Here is a 22978-nt window from a genome sequence, read left to right on the forward strand (position 1 = left end):
GTGTCTTTCTCTGACTGGCTTATGTCTCTCAGCATGATGCTCTCCAGCTCCCTCCTACTGTCTCAGAGGGTAAGAGCTCCTTTTTCACGGCTGCATAGTATTCCACAGGGTCAATGTCCTACAGCTTTTCTATCCACTGTCTACAGATGGGCACTCGGGCTGTTTCCAGCTCTTAGCTACTGTAATTGTGCTGCTAGGAACATAGAGGTGCACACACTCTTTCTCTACAGAAGGAATTTCAATGTTTGCCTTTCACGCAGGTTTTGCTTTAGACTTAGGTCTCGTGTTATCGTTAACGAGAAAATCACCTACGACTCTTGTTCCCGATGGTAGGCAATGGCAGGGAGCCGGATGTGGGTGGCCCGGGACTAGGTGCCGTAGAGAATCAATTCTCCGGAAGGACATGGGGACGCCCCTCACATCATAGGGGAGACGGGGGTGTGAGCCATTGCGGTGTCTAAGGGGAGCGCCATCCATGTCTGGGTTCGACTCCAGGCGCGGTGTTGAGCGCCCCTCTGTGCCCGGAGACAGATCCGGATTCCCTGCCAATGGGAATGGAAGCATCAAGCTGCCCCTAGTGTTTGTGGGAAAGGCGACTCAGCACATTCTCAAGCTTATGAATGAAGCTGCCAGGGGGACCTTTGTCTTGATTCACAGGTGGCTGCCCCTCGGGCTGTTGTTGCTGTAATTGGCACCAGGGGAGGATGGCTGCTCCTGTCTGACAGCGACAGCAGCGACATTCCCCTCGAGGGCTGATGCTTTCATTTAGGAAGAGACAGAAAAGAAGCAAAGACACTGCAAGTCCTGGAGGCAGCAGGAGTGCAGAGAGCTCGGTGCTTGCAGAGCGGCCGCCTGAATACAGAGCCCAGGACAAAACCCTTGATAAACACCTCTGAGGAGCCCTGCCTGGGTGGCTCAGTGGTTGAGTGTGGACCTATGAACCAGGAGGTCAGGGCTCGGCTCCCCGGTCAGAGGTCAAGGGCACATGCCCGGGGTGGTGGGCTCGATCCCCAGTGTGGGGCGTGTGCAGGAGGCAGCCGATCCGTGATTGTCTCTCATCCTTGATGTTTGTATCTCTCCCTCTCCTTTCCTCTCTGAAAAACATTTTAAAAAAAAATTTAAAAAGACAAAGCAAAACAGAAACGCCCTAGATCAGGGGTGGGCAAACTTTTTGACTCGAGGGCCACAGTGGGTTCTTAAACTGGACCGGAGGGCCGGGACAAAAGCATGGATGGAGTGTTTGTGTGAACTAATATAAATTCAAAGTAAACATCATTACATAAAAGGGTACGGTCTTTTTTTTTCAATAGTTTTATTCATTTCAAACGGGCCGGATCCGGCCCTCGGGCCGTAGTTTGCCCACGGCTGCCCTAGATCCTTCCTCGTTCCCCGCGCTCCTGCTGACACAGGGATGGATGGGGTCCCGGACACGGGGCTGGGGGCCTGGACGGCGCCCTCTGGCCTCACCCGGCATCTCTTTGCCCGTGTGTGTCCACCTGAGGCCAGCCGCCCAGTGAAGCCCCCTTATCGCCGGAGTCCAGGGGTCCCGCTTTATCCAGGGCACAGCTGTTAGCGACGCATCAGAGGAAATGGCCCAGAGAATAAAGCTACAAAGCCCCGTCCATTTGGGCCTCCAGTGTGGGTCATGACGGAGCCATTTCTATCAAAATTAATATTTGATTGAGCGTGGCGGGTAGGCGAGCCGCGGAGAGGAGGCGGGGTGGGTAATGGACTGGGGGAGGTGGCACCAATTCTGTGCGATGCCGTGGAGCTAATTGCCTCTTTGCAGAAAGCCTCCCACCACCTGCGCGTCAGAAAAGACTCCCCGTGCATTAAGGGACGAGGGTTGGCAGCCACGGATGGAAAAAGAGCCCAGAAGATGAAAAGGACCTAAATGACAGCCGTGACCACCTTCTTCCCCAGGAGAAAAAGAAAATAGGGACAACGTGTCTTTCTGGATCCGTGGCTGACGTTAAAAATAATCCCACATTGTACAAGCGCTAGCACCCGTGGCCGGCACATGGAGGTGCACGGAGCATCCATTATCCCGGCATTTCGCACGATTGCCGCTGAGTTTTTTTTGTTTTTTGTTTTTTTAAATATATTTTATTGATTTTTTACAGAGAGGAAGGGAGAGAGATAGAGAGTTAGAAACATCGATGAGAGAGAATCATCCATCAGCTGCCTCCTACACATCTCCTACTGGGGATATGCCCGCAACCCAGGTACATGCCCTTGACCGGAATCGAACCTGGGACCTCTCAGTCCGTTAGGCCGATGCTCTATCCACTGAGCCAAACCGGTTTCGGCGCCACTGAGTTTTACTGCATGTTCTTTCAGGTTGTAGTCTCACCTCTGTGTTTTGCATAACTAACGGGTTTTTGTGTGTGTTTTTTTCTTCCTTTTTTCTTTGCTTTTTGGAGACTCTATTTTTGTGAAAGTGTACAAAGGCATTGGCTGCCCAGAGCTGTCCCCCTCCCCCCTCACTCGCGAGCCCCCTCTAGGCCCATGTCCCCTGGGGAACGAGTTTGCTTATCCAAATTTCTGGTAATTCTCTCCACCCGTCTAAATACTACGCTGATGACTTTATTTTTTATCAGGACCCTTTTCAAATACACCAAAAGGCACCAGAAAAGCAATAGGACCACCATCCAGCTCTATTGAAGTCTATGTTGCCTTCTCCCTTGCTTTTTTTTTTTTTAATTTGATATATTTTTATTGATTTCAGAGAGGAAGGGCGAGGGAGAGAGATAGAAACATCCATGCTGAGAGTGAATCACGGATCGGCTGCCTCCTGCACGCCCCCCACTGGGGATGGAGCCCGAAACCCAGGCATGTGCCCTTGACCGGGAATCGAACCGTGACCTCCTGGTTCATAGGTCGACGACGCTCAACCACTGAGCCACACCAGCCGGGCTGCTTTGTTTTTTAAGGAAAAGAAAGTTGCAGATACATTTCAGCGCCCCATCCCCACCCCAGATCCCATCACTTGGTGTCTCCCTCCCCTCCACAGGGCAGCCAGGACTTTGAACTTGATGTGCGTTTCCCCACAGCTGTTCTCAAACGCTTTGGCCTCCGATTCCCGTGCTATTCTTCACATTTGTTTACCACGGACCCCAAACTGGTAACTGTCAAGGTTCCCTGCGTTTGAGACAAGGACGGAGGCATTTTAGAAATCGTGGTGCATTGACCTGAAATGGCGATAAACCCGTTGCACATTCATGTTTCAAGTCATCTTTTTATACAAAACCACTGCATTTTTAACGCAAAAGAATGGCATCGCTTTACACTTGGAGGATTGGGCTCCATCGCAGACAGCCGGCTGCTCCCAGCGCCTCCGTGTGGAATCAGTGTGATGGCGGCCCAGGTCGGGTGTGGAAACATGTACATGTCTGTTCCCTTGGGAGACACGTGAGTTCAGGAAACAGCTGAGATGCCAGAGGGGTGGGGGAACCTGAGAGGGAGTTATGGAGCTCGTGCCACAGGGAGGACCGGCCGGCCTCTGGGCTGCACACCTGTCTCACTTGGCAAGCAAAGTGCAGCAGGTGAGCCGATGTGTCCACCCCCTCCCTCCCCCCCCCCCCGGCCCCGTCTTCAGGAGACCTGGTCTGTTCAGGCTGCTGGGCGGCCCCCACAGGCCCGGGGCTTGCCCCGCTGTGGAGGAAGTCGGGGTGGGGGTGGGGGTGGGGGTGGGGGGGGGACGACGGTTCTGGCCTGGCCTGGCCACACACAGTTCTTGGATCCTGGGAGACTCATTTAGCATCTCCAGCCTCAGTTTTCTAACGTGGGCGACGTTTCTCGGGCCCTAAGGAGTGGGCACCAGGAGCTCATGTACGCGTCCTCCCTCGTCAACTCTCTGCAGACCCCTCCCTCCCTGGGAACAGGGGGGCAGCCGTGACCTCATGCGTGGGCAATCCTCACACTCGCCTCCCGGCACCGTCCTTCCGCCCGCCCGGACGTGGATTTGGGAGCAGAAGGCTTCATCCGGCCCTGTGGGGAGTTCATCTCCTCCAGCATCGCTGTCCCGCCTCCCGCCCGCCCTGCTCTGTGCGATGGGTTTTGTGGGCGCTGTGTTACACTTGGGGGATTCTGAGCGGACACGACATGGCAAGTGAGGGCTTGAAGTGAGGGGTCAGCGGCTCGCTCCCTGTCTACGTGCAGTCACACGTCTCTGCATGGGTGCCCGCATGTCTCCATCCGTGCACGTCAGACGGGGAGGAAAATGCGTTCCTTCCCCACCACCCGCCTCACTCTGTCACTGGTCACAAGGCCATTTGCTGCTGAAACTCCCGTCTCTTGCGTCACCTTTGCCCCAGCAGGTTCTTGGCTGGTTGGCGCCTCTTAAACCTTCCTCCCCGAACGGCCTGCGCCCTCGGGGACCCCGCCTTGTGTCCCAGGACCTTTTACTGCGCTCCCCGGAGTCACCCGTGGCCTGGCCCACCCTGGGGAGACAGTGGGAGGGCCCCAGGTCCGGGTGTCCGCACCGTGTTGACTTCTGACTGTACTCAGATGATCTCTGTGTGATCTCGAGATTTTTTTTTTAAATATATTTTATTGCATTTTTTACAGAGAGGAAGGGAAAGGATAGAGAGTTAGAAGCATCGATGAGAGAGAACCATGGATCAGCTGCCTCCTGCACACCCCCCACTGGGGATGTGCCCGCAATCCAGGTACATGCCCTTGACGGGAATCGAACCTGGGACCCTTCAGTCCGCAGGCCGACGCTCTATCCACTGAGCCAAACCGGTCAGGGCCCGAGATTTTTTTAAGATGCGTGTTCACTTTCATTTTTTGTTGCTGCTCATTTTCTTTTCCACCTCGTTCCCCGCCCATGCCTTACCCCACTGGGGTATCAACATAGCCAATATGTTCTTAAGATTGTTGTGTGTGTGTGTGTGATATGAGATCAACAAGTGAGAGATTGCGATATGCTGTATTTTCTTTTTGTTAAATATGTTTTTATTGATTTTCAGAGAGAGGAAGGGAGAGGGATAGAGAGAGAGAAACATCCGTGATGAGACCTAGCTGGTCTGGCTCCGTGGATAGAGCGTCGGCCTGCAGACTGAAGGGTCCCAGGTTCGATTCCGGTCAAGGGCACAGGCCCGGGTTGTGGGCTCGAGCCCCAGTAGGGGATGTGCAGGAGGCAGCCGATCCATGATTCTCATCATTGATATTCCTATCTCCCTTTCCCTTCCTTTCTGAAATCAATAAAAGAAAATATTTAAAAAGACAAAAACAAAACCATCAATGACGAGAGAGAATCATGGATCGGCTGCCTCCTGTGCACCCCCTACTGCTGGTCGAGCCACAACCGGGGCGTGTGCCCTGACCGGGAATCGAACCAGGGACCTCTTGGTTTTGGGGTAGACTTGTTTCACCACTGAGCCACTCGGGCCGGACTGTGCTCCATGTTCACCCTATCACCCCCTGTAGCCTTTGAAAACCCGTATTCTGTGGGTGTGAGAAGGGCGATCAGATATAACAGGCCAATGTATCATGCAGTGGCCGCACGCAAATTTAAGGAGAACAGATTCTGTGTGCCATCTTACCCGCCACTCCCCCCCCCCCCCCAATATGTAGCCATCATAATGAAAACGTTAAAAAATTAGGTCTTTGTCAGGTTTTTTTCCGCTTACTTTCATATCAGCCCCCCCCCCGGCCCCCCAATGCCTGTGGAGGGGGTGCCTCCTGAATCATTGTATTGCCTAGTAGTATTTCTAAAGGTTTTTAAACATTTAGAGGTAGGGCCCTGCCTGCGGTGATGACAAGAGGAATCCACCAGGGGGCAGACCAAGCCAGTGTTCTGTTTGTTTTTATGATTTCAGGGAGGAATACTACTTTGGGACAGATCGACTCATAAAGGTTTCTCTTAGGACGAATTCCTTGTCACCCACTTTTATTTATTTATTACTTTAACACATATTTTTATTGATTTCAGAGAGGAAGGGAGAGGGAGAGAGGGAAAGAAAAAACGTCAGCGATGAGAGAGAATCATTGATCGGCTGCCTCCTGCACGCCCCCCGCACGGGGGACTGAGCCCGAATCGAACTGCTCATAGGTCGACAATGTACAACCACTGAGCCGTGCCGGTCGGGCCCTGGTCCCCCTACTTTAAAGGGTCTTGGTAAATGGCCGTGGCCCTCTGTGTGGAAACTGTATTCGCTGGACTGTTATTTTCTGTGTTGGTCGGACAGGGGGCTGGCCCTGTGCTTGCTCAATTCTGAGCACCCACACACGCAAGGCAGCCGGCTTTACAGACGGAGCAGCAGGCAGAGAAGTGCTACCTGCCCGAGATCAAGAGGAAATGAGGGAGCCTGGCTGGGTTGGCTCAGTGGATAGAGCATCGGTCTGCTCTGAAAGGTCCCAGGTTCGGTGCCAATCAGAGCACATGCCCGGGTTGCGGGCTCCATCCCCCGTGTGGGGTGTGCAGGAGGCAGCTGGTCCATGATTCTCTCTCATCAGTGATGTTTCTATTTCTCACTCCCTCTTCCGTCTTCTCTGAAATTAATAATAATAATAATAATGATGATAATAATATATATTATCTGTGTTGATCGGACAGTGGGCTGGCCCTGCTCACTGGGCAGTTCTTATAGTCACACTAAGGCGGCATCTCTTTCCTCCGGTCGCTTTGAAGGTGGCCCTGCCACGGGGACAGTCGCCCTCTCCGGATCTTGGCAGGCCAGCCCGTCCTTGTTGGGTGCAGCCCAGAGAACAATCAAGAAATTCAGTTTGCAGAGTCATGCGCAGCACACCCAGGCCTGGCCATCCATCCCCCAGGGACACAGATAGGGGAAGTGACTCCATCCGCTCATTCTCCCCTGACCTGCTGGTCCCCAGAGTGTGGTCCTCACGTGCGCAGCTCAGCGTCACCCAGGGGCAGCCTTCCCTCCGATCACATCACTGCCCGAGGGGGACATCTGTCACCCAGTGAACCCACACGGACACACCATCCCCAGATGACACTGACATTAGGCCACTCTGGGTATAGAACACTCTATGGGTTTGCACAAAAGTGTCATGGCAACCCCTGACTTTTACTGTCTCCATTATTTTTTTTAAAAAAAAATATATATATATATATTTTTTATTGGTTTCAGAGAGGAAAGGAGAGGGAGAGAGAGAGATAGAAACATCCATGATGAGAGAGAATCATGGACCGGCTGCCTCCTGCACGCCCCACACTGGGGATGGAGCCTGCAACCCGGGCACGGGCCCTGACCGCTAGTCGAACCCTGACCTCCTGGTTTGTAGGTCGACGCTCAACCACGCTGGCTGGGGTGTCTCCATAGTTTTGCCTTTTCCAAAATACAGTTGGAACCAGACAGTAGGTAGCCTTTTTTTTTTACTTAGTGAAATGCATGTAGTGTTCCTCCATGTCTTTTCCTGGCTTATTAGCTCAGTTTTTAGCACGAATATTCCATTTTTTTTTTTTTTAGCAATAATACTCCAGTGTCCGGATGAGCCACCGTGGACGTAGCCTTTCACCTACTGAAGGGCATCTGTGTGCAGGCTTCCCGGTGGACAGTGTCCGGCTCCTTTGGGTAAACGCCACAGAGCAGAATTGCTGGATCAGATGGAAAAGGCGGGTTGAGTTTTGTAAGAAAACACTAGATCGTCTTCCAACGTGGCTGCACCACTTTGCATTCCCACCAGCAGCGAATGAGGGTTCCGGTGGCTCCACGTCCTTGTCAGCACTTGGTGTTGTCAGGGTTCCGGACTTGAGACATGCTAATGGGCGTGTAGTGGCACCTCGTCGTTGGTGCTTTAATTTGCATTTTCCCGATGACCACGGAGGTAGAGCATCTTTTAACGTTTGTATTTGCCATCCGTGTGTCTTCTTTGGTGAGGTGCCCACACGGTCCTGGGCCCATTTTTTTTTTTTAAATATATTTTATTGATTTTCCACAGAGAGGAAGTGAGAAGGATATAGAGTCAGAAACATTGATGAGAGAGAAACATCGATCAGCTGCCTGCTGCACATCTCCCACTGGGGATGTGCCCGCAACCCAGGCACATGCCCCCGATCAGAATCGAACCCGGGACCCCTCAGTCCGCAGGCCGACGCTCCATCCACCGAGCCAAACCGGTTCCGGCCCTGGGCCCATTTTTAAGTCACCTTTGCCCCTTTGGCAAGGGAGTTGTTTGTCTTTTTATTATTGAGTTGTCAGAGTTCTTTACACGTTTTAGACGCCAGCCCCTAATCAGATGTGTGCTCGGCAAATACGCTCTCCCGCTGTTGGTTGACTTGTCACTTTTTTTAAAAAGATCTTTATTGATTTCAGAGAGGAAGGGAAAGGGACAGAGAGAGAGGAGAGAGAAACATCCACGATGAGAGACAATCATGGATCGGCTGCCTCCTGCACGCCCCCCACTGGGGATCGAGCCCAAAACCTGGCCATGTGCCCTGACCAGGAATTGAACCGTGACCTCCTGGTTCCTAGGTCGATGCTCAACCACTGAGCCACGCCGGCCGGGCGACTTTCACTTTCTTGATGGTGAGAAGCATGTGCGTGTGCCTTTGGCCTCCGCCCACCTTCCTGACACACTGCCCGGAGTCCTGACAGCCTAGCTCACCTTCCCTCTCCCCACACGAGGGCTCACCTCCCAGGAAACTTGCCCGAGGAGCTGGGAACCGTTCGAATCGTCTCTTATATCTCAGGGCGGAGATGTTTTTCCTAGAGGCACACCATCCATCCTTTCCTGAAAACCAGGAGTCACGTGAAAGGCACCGTAAGTGTCCTGAACTCCATCCAAGGGTAAAACCGAACTCCAAGAGCGAGCAGCTCTCTGCTGTCCCAGCAGAAGCGTCTCTGAGTGCGGGCAGGTCCCATCGAGCGGGGCTGCTGCTGGCTTCCTGCCGCTGCAGCTGCAAGACGCGGCGTCACTGGGCGCGTGCACTGGAGGGTATATTTAGGTGCTTCTACTTACTGTTCCCAGAATAGCCATCGGTTTTTTGTTTCTCGGTCATCTTCTTCGTTGTAATTTTTTTTTTTTAATTTATTGATTGCAGAAAGGAAGGAAGAGAGAGAAATGATGAGAAAGAATCATGGGTTGACTGCCTCCTGCACGCCCCCTACTGGGGATCGAGCCTGCAACACGGGCATGTGCCCTTGACCGGGACTCGAACCGGGACCTCCTGGTTCGTAGGTGGACGCTCAACCACTGAGCCCCGCCGGCCGGGCTACATTTGGTATCTGTAATTAGCTCCAAGGACACTTGAGTTAACCCCTTTGAGCTTCCTCGTTCCCGTCTTATTAATGAATTGAACGCAGCCGCCAGGGGCTGTGGGAAATGTGTTCAGTCCTGCGAAGGCCCCTGCTGGAGACAGAGCCCCCCCCCCCCGCCCCCAGGGCCATCCTTCCCGCCCTCTGTGTCTTAGGTTGCTACTCGTCCCAAATTAGAAGTCCTCTGCCCGTCGCGCATGCGATGCCGGCCGTTGGAATGAGCAGTCAAGGTTAAAGCCAAAATCGATGAGCTCTCTTGCATTTCCCATAACCCGGCCTCACACGGAGCTGCTGCCAGGCTCGGTCCTCAGGGCGGCAGGTGGGGAATTTGAGACTTGGCCGCGGCCTTGCACGTGCGTAGACCGTTTGCTCTGGACGGTGTGTGTTTTGTGTATCGTGTTCATTTCTGTTGTTTCGCCAGAGGAGCGGGCTCGCAGGAGGGGGCAAGGTGCAGGTGGAGAAGGGCCTGGTTTAGACAGGAGCAAGGGAGGAAAGGAAGCTCACGCGAGGGGGGAAGATGGAATTGCGCCACCGGTTGTCCATTTGACCAGTTCCTGGTCTTCCTGCCCTGGTGTCTTCATTCATTCATTCACTCATTCATTCGTTTGTTTGTTCACGGTGCTTACCGAGCAAGGTCCCTGCCTCACCGCATTTTCAGCCTAGCAGGAAGCCGAAGCAGGTGTACAAACAGCCCAGGGCAGGCAGAGGGGGTACAGATCACCCAGGGCAGGCAGAGGGGGTACAGATCACCCCAGGGCAGGCTGAGGGGGTACAAACAGCCCAGGGCAGGCTGAGGGGGTACAGATCACCCCAGAGCAGGCAGAGGGGGTACAGATCACCCCAGGGCAGGCAGAGGGGGTACAGATCACCCCAGGGCAGGCAGAGGGGGTACAGATCACCCCAGGGCAGGCAGAGGGGGTACAAACAGCCCAGGGCAGGCTGAGGGGGTACAGATCACCCCAGGGCAGGCAGAGGGGTACAGATCACCCCAGGGCAGGCAGAGGGGGTGCAAATAGCCCAGGGCAGGCAGAGGGGGTACAGATCACCACAGAGCAGGCAGAGGGGGTACACATCACCCCTGGGCAGGCAGAGGGGGTACAGATCACCCCAGGGCAGGCAGACAGGTGTACAAGAACCCCCTAAGGGTCTTGGGACAAGTTCCCCATGAGAGGTGTGTGGTGTGGAGGCTACCACTAGAGGGCGCTGCAGAGACCCTTAAAAACCCTTCCTGGGATATATAGCCTGAGACAACCCCGGAATCCCTGGCTTTGGGGGGCACTCTGTCCATCCCAGCTGTTCCCGAGGGCAAGGAGGTCCACATCTGGCTACGAGAGGCGCTTCCAAGAACCACTCCCCCCCACCCCCCGGAGACCTGGGGGTTTGCAGGCGGGACGTCCCCAGAAACAGCCGGTAGGTGCCACGCTAGGGAGACCCCATTGCTCTGAGGTCACCCTCCACCTCCACCTCTCCACCGAGTTCCCTTTGGGGGCATGAGAACGACATCGTACAGTAGATACCCACTTGGACCCAGGAAACCGGGTAGCGTGGGCGCTTCTGTAGGTCTGGGGAAGGACATCACAGTCCCCACAAAACCTGCCTTCGTTCACCACGGAACCTTCAGGTTCCCGGCGGAGTCCTGGGACTGGAGCAGGTGGCTGGGCGTGCGCCAGTGAGACGCCCACAGGCCCTTGGAGCTCTGGGGCCGCACGAACTCTGTGCACCCCAGCTGCAGGGGCAACTGAGGACGTCCGGTTACTCGGCCAGTGACGCAATAGGTATGCCATTGCTTTTTTAAAAAAAAATATATTTGTATTGATTCCAGAGAGGAAGGGAGAGGGATAAAGAGATGAAAAACAGCCCTAACCGGTTTGGCTCAGTGGATAGAGCGTCGGCCTGCGGACTGAAAGGTCCCAGGTTCAATTCCGGTCAAGGGCATGTACCTTGGTTGAGGGCAATCCCCAGTGGGAGGCGTGTGGGAGGCGGCTGATCCATGTTTCTCTCTCATTGATGTTTCTAACTCTCTACCCCTCTCCCTTCCATTCTGTAAAAAGTCAATAAAATTTATTTTTTTTAAAAAAGAGACACATCAGTGATAAGAAAGAATCATGGATCAGCTGCCTCCTGCACGCCCCCTACTGGGATCGAGCCCGCAACCCGGGCATGTGCCCTGATGGGGAATTGAACCGTGACCTTCAGGTTCATAGGTCGATGCTCAACCCCTGAGCCACGCCAGCCTGGCTATGTCATTGCTTTTTGGCCTGCATCCTTGGCCAGTAGGTTATAGCCAGGCCTGAGAGGGGGCAGGGAGTCCAGCCCCTGCAGAGGCGCATGCCAGTCCCGCTATGGCAACGGGAACCCGGAGCGGTGCGCACATGCAGCTTTCTCTGTCCCCCAGGTGGTGGGGCCTGGCCGGACTGGGGCCGTGGGCAGTGCTGAAACCTCCTGGGACCTTTGCTCTCTTGTGGCTGCTCTGTTGCTGCAGCCTTGGCCTCGTTTTTCCCCCAAAAGAGCCGTCCCCAGGGGCCACGCGGAAACATGTGCCCGTAGCCCTGGCCGGTTTGCTCAGTGGATAGAGCAGCCTGTGGATTGAAGGGTCCCGGGTTGGATTCCGGTCAAGGGCAGGGACCTCAGTTGCGGGCTCCTCCCTGGCCCTGGTCCCCGGCCCTGGTCAGGGCACCTGCAGGAGGCAACCAATCTATGTGTTTCTCTCACATGGATATTTCTCTCCTTTTCCCTCCCAATTCCACTCTCTCTGAAAAGCAGTGGGAAAACATACGAGGGTGAGGATTAAAAGAGAATAAAGATGACCCCGCGGAAGTTAATGCGCGCCTGGGGAGCTTTCCTTTTGCCGGCTCTTCCCGCAAACCAGCTGCAGAGAGAGGCGGCCACTCTCCAGCTAAACCTGTGGAGCCCCGAGGTCAAGTTCTCGGGGTCCCCTCCAGCGCGCCGGACCCATCAGGGCTGACCCAGGAGCCGGTGGCTGGCGCTCGCTCTCCCGCCCGAGGCTGCAGCCAGGACCCGGCCGGGCTGGAGGGAGACGCTGGCTGCGCGGTGGGCGGGGGCGGGGCAGGTGCGCCGGGTGGGCGTGGGGCGCGCACTTGGCCGTGACGTCGGAGTTCGCAGCAGCCCCGGCGGGAGGCGTGCGCGCCTGGAGCGGCGCGGCGGGCCGGGAAGATGCGCTCCGCGGGGCCAGGGCGGCCGCAGTGAGCGCAGCGACGGGAGGGGACCGGAGCGCTGGCCGCCGGCGGGGCCTGCAGGGTGGAGGCCGCGGGCACCCGGGGCGCTCGGCCGGCCCCAGGATGTAGGCGCTCGCGACTCCCGCGGGCGGACGGCTCACCATGAAGAAGCATTCGGCCCGGGTGGCTCCGCTCAGCGCCTGCAACAGTCCGGTGCTGACCCTCACCAAAGTGGAAGGTAGGGGCGCGGGCGGGGCCGGGGGTCTGCACCCCAGCGGGGCCGCCCCCTTTCCCCGCCACAGGGCCATGGGGCGCCAGGCTTGGGGGGGGGGGGCTGCCAGCTCCGGGGGAGGCGTCCCCGCAGTGCAGCTGCCTGCGGAGGCGGCACCTGGCAGCTCTGGCGCCCTGAGCTGCAGCGCGGTCCACAGGCAGCCGGGGTGCGCCCTCACAGCGCGCAGCTCCTTGGTGCAGGCCCCCCCCCCCCCCCCCCCCGCACATCTGGCAGCGCAGCAGCGGGGCCTCGGCTCCTTCCTGGCGTGGCCTGGGCACTCGCTGGGCAGCTGGGCAGGAGGGGCCCACCCGGACACTAGCCAGTGTCTCCCACGCTCACGCACGCTGGCGTCCCTGGTTCCTGGTTTGGAGCATCTCCTGCTCCACGCAGAGCCAGGTGTTGCTGAGCCGGGAGAGGGCCGGTGGCTGCCCAGGCTGAGCTGTGCTGTGACCTCCCAGCCCCAGCTGCTGGGGGACAGGCAGGGAGAGCAAGGCCACCCGCATGGAAATGCGTTCTGGCCCCCAGTCGGGATGTGGAGTGGAGCAGGGACCCGGAGAGGGAGCCTGACTCAGACCTAGCTGCCACCTGCCTGAGTGCGGGAGCTCGCTCTCCCATGTGGAGGGAGGAGGGAGCAGAGAGAGGCCCCCCCTCCCCTCAGCCCTTGCTCCCCTCCCAGGAGGCAGAGGTGGGATGAGAGAGCTGGCCAGGTTGTCTGGGTGAGGGCTGGGAAGGGCCAGTCCATGAGTGGGGAGCAGAACACAGACCCCTCACGCCTGGCCCGCGTGGCTCAGTGGTTGAGTGTCAGCCTATGAACCAGGAGGTCACGCGGTTCGATTCCCGGTCAGGGCACAGGCCCGCGTTGCAGGCTCCATCCCCAGTGTGGGGCGTGCAGGAGGCGGCCGATCCATGATTCTCCCTCATCATGGATGTTTCTATCTCTCTCCCTCTCCCTTCCTCTGAAATCAATACAAATATATTTTTTTAAAAAAAGAAAGAAAGAAAGCAGACCTCTCAGTTAAGGTCCTGGGACCCTGAGCAAGCAGCCCCGTGTGAGCCACGTGCAGGGTGGCCCCGGCTCCTGCCTGCTCCCGGGACTGCAGGCGGGACTCGGGACCTTTCCTGCGAGAGCACTCACCTGTTGCAAGGAGACTGAAGACAGAGAGCAAGACGGAGGCTGGCTGGGCAGAGGCTGCCTGTGCCATCCTTGTGCCGTGTGCCCATCCTACAGATGCGGACGGTGAGGCCCAGATGTGTGGCTTGGTTGGTGGGGAAGCAGGACTGTCACCCAGGGCTGGCGGGTCAGAACGTCGTTTTGCACTAACTTGCGACCACTTACCTACGTCTCATTTTCTGTCTTTAGGGGGTTGGGTTTTTTTTTCCCTCGTCATTTTGGTTCAGTGTGGCTCTGGGTGTATCTGTTGGAGCTGTGTGCGCCTTGCGTGCCTGCCTTGGAGTGTTGACTCATCCTGTTTGGCCGCGGATGCGCAGGGCGCGGGGGTCCCCACACTGCGGCTGTCTGTGTGATGGCAGAGAGACGGCCGGGAGTATTTATTAGCGTGAGGAGCGTTCCTAACAAGGAGGGGGGTGCAGGGAGGCACCAGCGTGGGGGACACATAAACCTAAAATAGGCAACGTGCTGCGTGGTGGGACTCCGGCGTGGGAGGTGGGGAGGATGACTTCATTTACCCAGCAGGCACCTCACCGGGCCCCACTCCGTGGCCTCCGTGCACTGAGCAAGGCCGTGGGATTGCAGGAATGAACGATAGTGGCTTCGTTCTTTTTTTTTCTTCTTTTTTTTAATATATTTTATTGATTTTTTACAGAGAGGAAGGGAGAGGAATAGAGAGTTAGAAACATCGATGAGAGAGAAACATCGATCAGCTGCCTCCTGCACATCTCCCACTGGGGATGTGCCTGCAACCCAGGTACATGCCCTTGACCGGAATCGAACCCGGGACCCTTCAGTCCGCAGGCCGACGCTCTATCCACTGAGCCAAACAGGTTTCGGCTGCTTCGTTCTCTTAAGGACGTTTCAGGCTAGTGGGGAAAAGTGCATAGATAGTTGTCTAGTAGTTATAGGTAGATTAGTTAACTGGTACATATGCATAGGTTAACTATCTAGTGCATGCATATAGGTAGATTAGTTATCTAGTAATATAGATTAGCTATCTGGTACATATGCATAGGTTAGCTATCTAGTGCCTATAGGTAGATTAGTTATCCAGTAGTATAGATTAGCTATCTGGTACATATGCATAGGTTAGCTATCTAGCAATATAGATTAGCTATCTAGTGCATATAGGTAGATTAATTATCCAGTAATATAGATAGGTTAGCTATCTAGTGCATATAGATTAGTTATCTGGTACATAAGAGATAGATTAGCTATCTATCTGGTGCCTAAAGGTACACTAGTTATCTAGTGCATAAGAGACAGGTTAGTTATCTAGTACATAAGAGATAGGTTAGCTATCTATCTAGTGCCTATAGGTAGACTAGTTATCTAGTGCATAAGAGATAGGTTAGTTATCCACTGCACATGGGTAAATTAGTTGTCTAATACAGGTAGTATGTTCTGGTTCAGAGCTGAAAACAAAGTGTCCCAGGGACACTGATCATTGAGCAATCTGAGAAGGCTTCCCTGAGGAGGCGGCCTTCTGAAGTAGAGGCGTAGCAGCTGAGGTGAGACTTGTCAGGTGCAGAGGGAGGGGAGGGGCTGTTTGGGCAGGAGAGGCGGGGGTGCGTGGGCCCGGCCCAGGGCACTTGGAGGATGGGGCTTGAGGCTTGAACCGTGGTTCCAGCCTGGTGGATGCCGTGCCCTCTCTGACAGCCACTCTTGTTTTCATGTCCTCATCCTGGCTTTCCCATCGAGCACAGACACTGGACATTAATCAGCGACACATCCTCGCAGAGTAGTATTTCTTGGGATCGTCTGTATTCCCATCTCTATATATAAAAGCCTAATGTGCAAATTGTCCCTGCGGCAGTTCCATCAGGAGACTGGCCCCTCGCTATGATGTGTGCTGACCACCAGGGGGCGGCACGGAACGAAGGAAGGCCACAGCCAGCAGCTGGAAGGCCCCGGTCGGCCCTGATCGCCGGCCAGGCCTAGGGACCCTACCCGTGCTCGAATTTCGTGCACCAGGTCTCTAGCGTTCAATGAAATTGCATTCGGTAGGAATCGGTAGTTGAGAGCAATACAATAAATCCCCGTGGAGGCCAGCGGCAGGTCGCCTGTGGAGAGAGTGAGGCTGTGGGGTCAGATGGACAGGAGGCAGTGCCCATGGCTCCCGCTCAGCCAGTCCCTGTGGCTAGTGATCCCAGCTCTTTGAGCATCACTTCTCTCATGTGCAGAAGAGGATGACAGTATGTCCCTTTTATTTTCCTTTTTAAAATATATTTTTATTGATTTCAGAGAGGAAGGGAGAGGGAGAGAGAGAAACATCAATGATGAGAGAGAATCATCGATAGGCTGCCTCCTGCACACCCCACACTGGGGATCGAGCCCACAACCCGGGCCTGTGCCCTGACCGGGAATCGAACCGTGACCTCCTGCTTCATAGGTCGACACTCAACCACTGAGCCACACCGGCCGGGGCTTCCTGGGGTTTCCGTGCTGCCTACGAGGGAGGCTGCCTGCTTACAAGGGTCAGACTTCTTCTCCGCCTTCCGCTCCCCGGTCCCTCCCCCTGCATGTGGCTGTCGGGATTTAGTGCTTGTCCATTCATCCCCCCCGGCCCCCCCATCTGTCTCTCTCACCTGACCTGTCACCCCGCCTTCACCACCTCCTTGCCTGCTCTGCACCTGGCCCGGAAGGCCCCTGCCCCCGGCGGTGGCTCAGTGGTTGAGCGGCAACCTATGAACCAGGAGGTCACGGTGGATTCCCGGGCACAGCAGGGGTTTTTCAACAGCCGGTGTTTCTGTAAACGGAGGCCGGAGGCTGTTCCCGGGACAGGCCCCGGGTTGCCCGAGAGGAGGGTGATGATGCAGCGACGGCCCGGGGGAGGGAGAGGGGGTGGCTGGCCTTGAAAAGCGGGAATGGATGACAGGCAGAGACAGGGAGGTGTGGGGACGCGGGAGGGAAGCCAGGGACCTGAGCTGGCCGCCTTCTCGGGAGGTGGGAAGTGGCGGGAACGGGGTGGCAGGCGCGGCCGAGGTTCAGCCTGCGGGGGAGCCAGGAGAGATGTCACCCTTAAAAGCCTTTCTGGCGAGGGATTCGTTCTCGTTCTCGGTGGTGAAGACCTCGTGTGGCTCGGGGAGGCGTGTGGAGGGAGGGACGCCGGCGGCGGGTCGAGACTCGCATGTCAGCCCCAGCTCCCGGAGCTGATGAGCCATCGGACTCGAGCCCAGCCCTCCGTCTCCTGAGAAGAGACGGGAGGAGACAGGCCTCACGCCAGCTGTCAGCAGAGACATGGCGCGCGCCTACTGAGTCACTTACGAGCAGAGCTCCAGGGCGTGACCCGGGGCCACTGAGAAATGGGGCTGTGTGTGTGCCTGTTTGTGTGTGTGTGTCTGCGTGTGTGCCTGTGCCTATGCATGGGTGGGCTTGTGTGTGCATGTGTGTGTGTGCATGTTGCATGCATGTGTCTGTGTGTACGGATGTGTGTGCGTGTGTGCCCATGTGCATTGTGTTTGTGTAGGTGTGTGCAGGTGTGTGTGTGTGTGTTTCTGTGGTGTGCTTGTGTGTGTGTGCCTATGCATGTTTGAATTTGTATGTGTATGTTTGTGTGTGTATGTGTGTGCGCCTGCTTGTGTATGTGTGTGCATGCTTAGACGTGTGTGCGTTTGTGCAGGTGTGTGCTTGCATTTGTGTGTGCATGTATGGGGTGTGTGCGTTTGTGCATGTGTGCCTGAGTGTGTGTGTGTGCCTGAGTGTGTGTGTGTGTGTAAGCTGTGGTTTGCAGGTAAAAGGCCTCGGCAGGCCCCGGGCGTCCCGTGCAAGCCTCGTTTCCCATCACCTGTTGCTCCGCCGGCACCAGCACCTGCCAGGCCACCAGGGGCAGCAAGTTTAGTCCCGCCTCCTGCACAGCTCCCCCAATGCACACATCGCACGTAAATTCACTGAGCAAGGATTTAACGAGTGGATGGCATCAACAAAACCCAAACTGCATTTTTGGGAGCTGAGTTACACTTGCAAATGGCCCTCAACAAAAGCTTCCTTCCAAGCTCCTCATTTTGCAAAAGCTCGTCCTGAATGGGCTTACACGTTGTTGATCAACACATGGGAAATGGTCCTCTTCCCCTGGGGCTGGCCTGGATAAAAAGGGGGGGGGGGGCTCTAGTTCCCAGAGCAGCATCAGCCGTGTCCTCTTGGGGTGCACTGTCTGCCTCATGTCCCACAGGAGGTGCCAATAAATCTTTGTTGGATCAGAGGCCCCCAAACCTAACCAGTCCGCCCAAGAGAAATGACAACATATACGTCACACTGAGACGTATATGTGAGGGTTCTTGTCAGCATGAGTCACAGGAGCCAGAAACTGGGAGCAGCACACGTGTCCCTCCAGGGACGAATGGATGCACACAGCGCAGGCTGTCCGCCATGCGGAATGACGGGCACTGCCCGGCCAGTGTGGCTCAGTGGTTGAGCATCGACCCATGAACCAGGAGGTCACTGGTTTGATTCCTGGTCAGGGCACATACTTGGGTTGTGGGCTCGATCCCCAGTAGGGGGCGTGTAGGAGGCAGCCAATTGATGATTCTCTCTTACCAGTGTTTCTATCTTTCTCTCTCCCTGTCCTTTCCTCTCTCTCTCTCTCTCTCAAAAAAAAAAAAACCACAAAATAGATAAAAACATAAAAAGAAAAAAAGAATGACTGACACAGGCTACAGCATGGGTGAACCCCGGTGCCATTATGATAAGCGAAGGAATCGGGTGCAAAGGCCTGCATGGTCTCAGTGTCCAGAATCGCCGAACCTGCAGAGGTAGAGACCAGATTTGTGGTGGCTGGGAGCTGGGGTAGACCTGGGGCGTGATTGCAAACGGGCATGAGGCTCATCCTGAAGTGATGGGATGTTCCAAGATGGGGTAGTGGGGATGGCTTCACCCTTCCGTTAATTTACTAAAACCCATGAACTGTGCTCCTCCGAGTGAAGTTTTTAAAAATATTTTTTGATTTATTTCAGAGAGGAAGGGAGAGGGAGAGAGAGATAGAAAAGAAATATCCGTGATGAGGGAGAATCATGGATCACCCGCCTCCTGCACGCCCCGCACTGGGGATCGAGCCCACAACCCAAGTATGTGCCCTGACGGGGAATTGAACCGTGACCTCCTGCTTCAGAGGTCAACGCTCAACCACTGAGCCACACCGGCCGGGCAAACAGATGGTCTTGAATCAAGATTTTGCATCATAGAGTTACAGGGTGTCCCAAAATTCACCCAAGATTTGAATTTTACGTGAGCATTAACAACAACAAAAAATAAAAGCCTAATTTTACTTGGTTTATTGAATCAGATTCTAATATCTGTTGCCCTTTGATTTCAATCCCTTCCATTTGATAAGCATGACATAGGACCAATGATGGCCCAGGAACAGGGACAAGGAAGACCAATGAAGACCACGGCTTTGCGTATGTGCTATTCCACACATAACCCTGTCCTGTATGCTTTATGAATCAATAAAAAATTTACAATTTTTAATTATAAACCTGTGTTTTCTATCAGCATTACTTCTTGCGTGAATTTTGGGACACCCTTTAGTACGTTCCAGACAGCATGCTATGCAACACCTGGTTTAAGGCTGTTAAAGCTGCTTAAAGCTTTATTTAAAGTGTAAACAAAATAAAGTAAGTTTGACCCCAGTGTATTCTGTCCTCCCCGCCTCACCCCTGGAGTGGAAACGACCTCCTAGCGCCGTGGGCCCCGGGGCTGCGGGCCTGGTGCCAGGCCAGCGGGAAAGGCCAGCCCGCCGGCTCCGGGGAGTCCCCATCCATCCGCCCGTGGTTGCCCCCGACGCAAGGCACAGCTCTGTTTAGGTTCCCGGCTGACCGACACGCACGCCATCGGAATGAAAAGCAAACACTGGGGAAGAAGGCCGGCCGCGGCCTGTGGGAACGGGGCGCCGCCGATCCAGAAGTTACACGCTCGGGGCGCGCGGCCGGCCTTGCCCAGCACCAGCTGCCCGCCGCGGTTTCTAAGTAAGGCTCCCAAGCGGGAGGAAGGCCGGCCAGGCGGGCGGCAGGAAGCCAGTTAGAGCAAATGAAGAGAGAAGAGGGCCCTGGCCGGTGTGGCTCAGTGGATAGAGCGCCGGCCTGGGGACTGCAGGGCCCCGGGTTCGATTCCGGTCAAGAGCACGGCACCTCGGTGGCAGGCTCCTCCCCGGGCCCGGGCCCTGGTCGGGGCGCGTGCAGGAGGCAACCCAAGGACACGTTTCTCTGACATCGATATGTCCCTCTGTCTTTCCCTCTCTCTCTTCCACTCTCCCTAAAAATCAATGGGAAAATACCCTCAGGTGAGGGTTTAAAAAAGAGAGAGAAGAGGGAGCCCAGCCAGTGTGCTCAGTGGTTAGCGCCAACCAGGCTGCTAAGTGGTTAGCGCCAACCAGGCTGCTAAGTGGTTAGCGCCACCCAGGCGGAGAATCTCGGTATCTGTGCCTTTAAGTACCGGACAGGGAGGGGCTTCGGGGCAGGTCCCGGGAGCGTTCAGAGGTCCAGGCGTGAGGCCTCCTCAGGTGGGAACCCAGCCCCCGGCACCGCCCCGACCCAGGCCCAGGAGCACAGCAGCACCCGGAGCCCACGCAGACTACACGCTGCCCCTCCAGCCGTCTGTGTGTCCTGGGGGAATGGGGGAGGGGGCGGCATCCCAAGGCCAAGGCCGTGCACACAGGCCACCTGTTGGGATGCAGATTCGGGGTCTGGGGTTGTGGCTAGGGCCCGAGATTGTGCATTTATGTCCAACAAGCAGGGGTCGGGGTGGTGGGGGTGATGCTGCTGCCTGTGAGCCACAGGTGGGGGGGTCAGGGTTCTGGAGATCAGGAACACCCGAGAAAATGTCTCTATTTGTATTTAAAATGTTATTTTATTGTTTAAAGTATTACAGATAGTAATACATACGTCTCCTTTTTTTTTTTTCCCCATTGACCTTCCCCCGGCCTCCCCTAAAATGTGTCTGTTTTTTAAAATATATTTATATTGATTTCAGAGAAGAAGGGAGAGGGGCATCCATGATGAGAGAGGATCATGGATCGGCTGCCTCCTGCACGCCCCCCACTGGGGATGGAGCCCGCAACCCGGGCCTGTGCCCTGACCGGGAATCGAACCGTGACCTCCTGGTTCCTAGGTCGAGGCTCAACCCCTGAGCCACGCCCACCGGTCAGCCAGGTGATGACATCTATTTAAGTGTCCTTTCGGGAGGCTGCTGCCAAAGGCCCCTCCCGTGTCCTCCTGGGCGGCCGGCCATGACCCTGGTCTGTTTTGTTTCAAAAAGCTGCCTCCACACACCCTGTCCCTCCCCTCCCCAGGGTGTCTCGCCTTGGCCTTGGCCGTGGCTGTGGGTGGGGCGGGTGCCCCATTCCGGGAAGATGTGGAGCCCGCTGACCTGAGCGCCTTCTCTCCGCAGGGGAGGAGCGCCCCCGGGAGGGCCCGGCCCCCGCTGAGGCCCCGGCGGCGGGGTCGGAGGCCGGGCGGGGCAGCCGCCGCTGCTGCCGCTGCTCGGGGCCGGGGCTGCGCAAGCTGGGCTGGGGGCTGGCGGTGGTGCTGAGCGTGTGCACCTCCTGGGCCGGCGCCACGCAGCTGGCCAAGCGCACCTTCCGCACCTTCGACGCGCCCTTCACCCTGACCTGGTTCGCCACCTCCTGGAACTGCCTGTTCTTCCCGCTGTACTACGTGGGCCACGCGTGCAAGGCCCCTGAGCGGCCGTCGGTGAGGCAGCGGTACAGGTGGGTCTCCCACGGGGGCGGGCGGGTCCTGGGGATGGGCTGGGACAGACATGACAAGTCAGGGGTCCCCCCGATGTCTTAGTGGGACGGCCGAATTCTCTCTCCCTCCCCGCCCCCCCTCCTCTGGGGTGGTGAACACCTGCACCTCCACCTCCAGCCCCTCCCTCCACCCCCCCATTCACCCCCCCCCCCCCCCAGGCCTGGGAGCTCCTTTATATGAAGCAGGAGAGGCAGGCGGCATCTTCTAAAATGGCCGAGAGCAGCGGTCGCCAACCGGTGGTCCATGAGGTCCAAAAGATTGGCGACCACTGACCTAGAGGGTGCCGGGCTGGTGTGGCTAGTGGTTGAGCGTCACCCTAGGAACCAGGAGGTCACGGCTGGATTCCATTCAGGGCACAGGCCCGGGATGTTACCTTGATCCCCAGTGAGGGGCGTGCAAGAGGCAGCCGATCCACGATTCTCTCTCATCACTGATGTTTCTCTCTCTCTCCCTCTCCCTGCCGCTCTGGAGTCAATAAAAATATTTTTTAAAATAGCCGAGGGCAGGTCCCCAGGGAGGGTGGGAGTGGGGCGCGCTTTGGCTCCAGCCGGCTCCTCGGGATGGGGAGTCGGCGGAGCCGGGTGACGGTGGCTCTCTGTGGCTCAGATCTGTCCCTTGCAAGGACTCGATGACTCATTCCCCTCCCAACCCAGGCGCCCCCCTCATGTGTCTGAATACCCTGCATGTGACTGTCACACTCAAAGCCGCGTCTGGCCTTCACTGACTTTATTTTCTCATACGGAGTCCACTGGTTTGCTGTCCCTTCAAAAAGAGGCTGCCTGGCTGGTGTGGTTCAGTGGTTGAGCGTCGATCTAGGAACCAGGAGGTCACCGTTCGATTCCCGGTCAGGGCACATGTCCGGGTTGTGGGCTCGATCCCCAGTGTGGGGCGTGCAGGAGGCAGCTGATCCATGATTCTCTCTCATCATTGATGTTTTCATCTCCCTCTCCCTTCCTCTCTGAAATCATTAAAATATATATATATGTAAAAGGAAAGGTGTAATCAGAGCACTGCTTTTATTTTTTTAATTTTTAAAAATATATTTTTATTGATTTCAGAGAGGAAGGAATAGGGAGAGAGAGATAGAAACATCAATGATGAGAGAATCACCGATTGGCTGCCTCCTGCACACCCTCTACCAGGGATCGAGCCCACAACCTGGGCATGTGCCCTTGACCGGAATCAAACCTGGAACCCCTCAGTCCGCAGGCTGACGCTCTATCCACTGAGCCACACCAGCGAGGGCCAGAGCATTGCTTTTAAAAGAAGGGCCCTGGTGGGGCTTGGTTAGCCACAGGCCAGCCTCACACACACGCCCCCCCAGGAAAAAGGATTCTGAGTGGCTTCCGGAGGCCAGGCCCGCAGGAGCCTGGAACCAGAACCGGAACCGA

At 56.1% G+C, this 22978-nt stretch overlaps 1 protein-coding gene across 3 annotated transcripts in view; it reads left to right on the forward strand.

The window, feature by feature from the left end:
• Positions 1-22978, forward strand: part of SLC35F3 (solute carrier family 35 member F3) — a 50925-nt gene that overhangs the window by 11927 nt on the left and 16020 nt on the right. For 2 of the 3 annotated variants that reach the window (XM_036355049.1, XM_036355048.1), the window contains exon 3: positions 21229-21547. In XM_036355049.1, the coding sequence (XP_036210942.1) occupies positions 21229-21547 (319 nt within the window). Of the gene's footprint in view, positions 1-12341; positions 12642-21228; positions 21548-22978 lie in introns of those variants that run through there. The other variant, XM_036355051.1, reaches the window with a different exon arrangement.

The sequence above is a fragment of the Myotis myotis genome, unplaced genomic scaffold (assembly GCF_014108235.1).
Source record: "Myotis myotis isolate mMyoMyo1 unplaced genomic scaffold, mMyoMyo1.p scaffold_m19_p_21, whole genome shotgun sequence".
NCBI lineage: Eukaryota > Metazoa > Chordata > Mammalia > Chiroptera > Vespertilionidae > Myotis > Myotis myotis.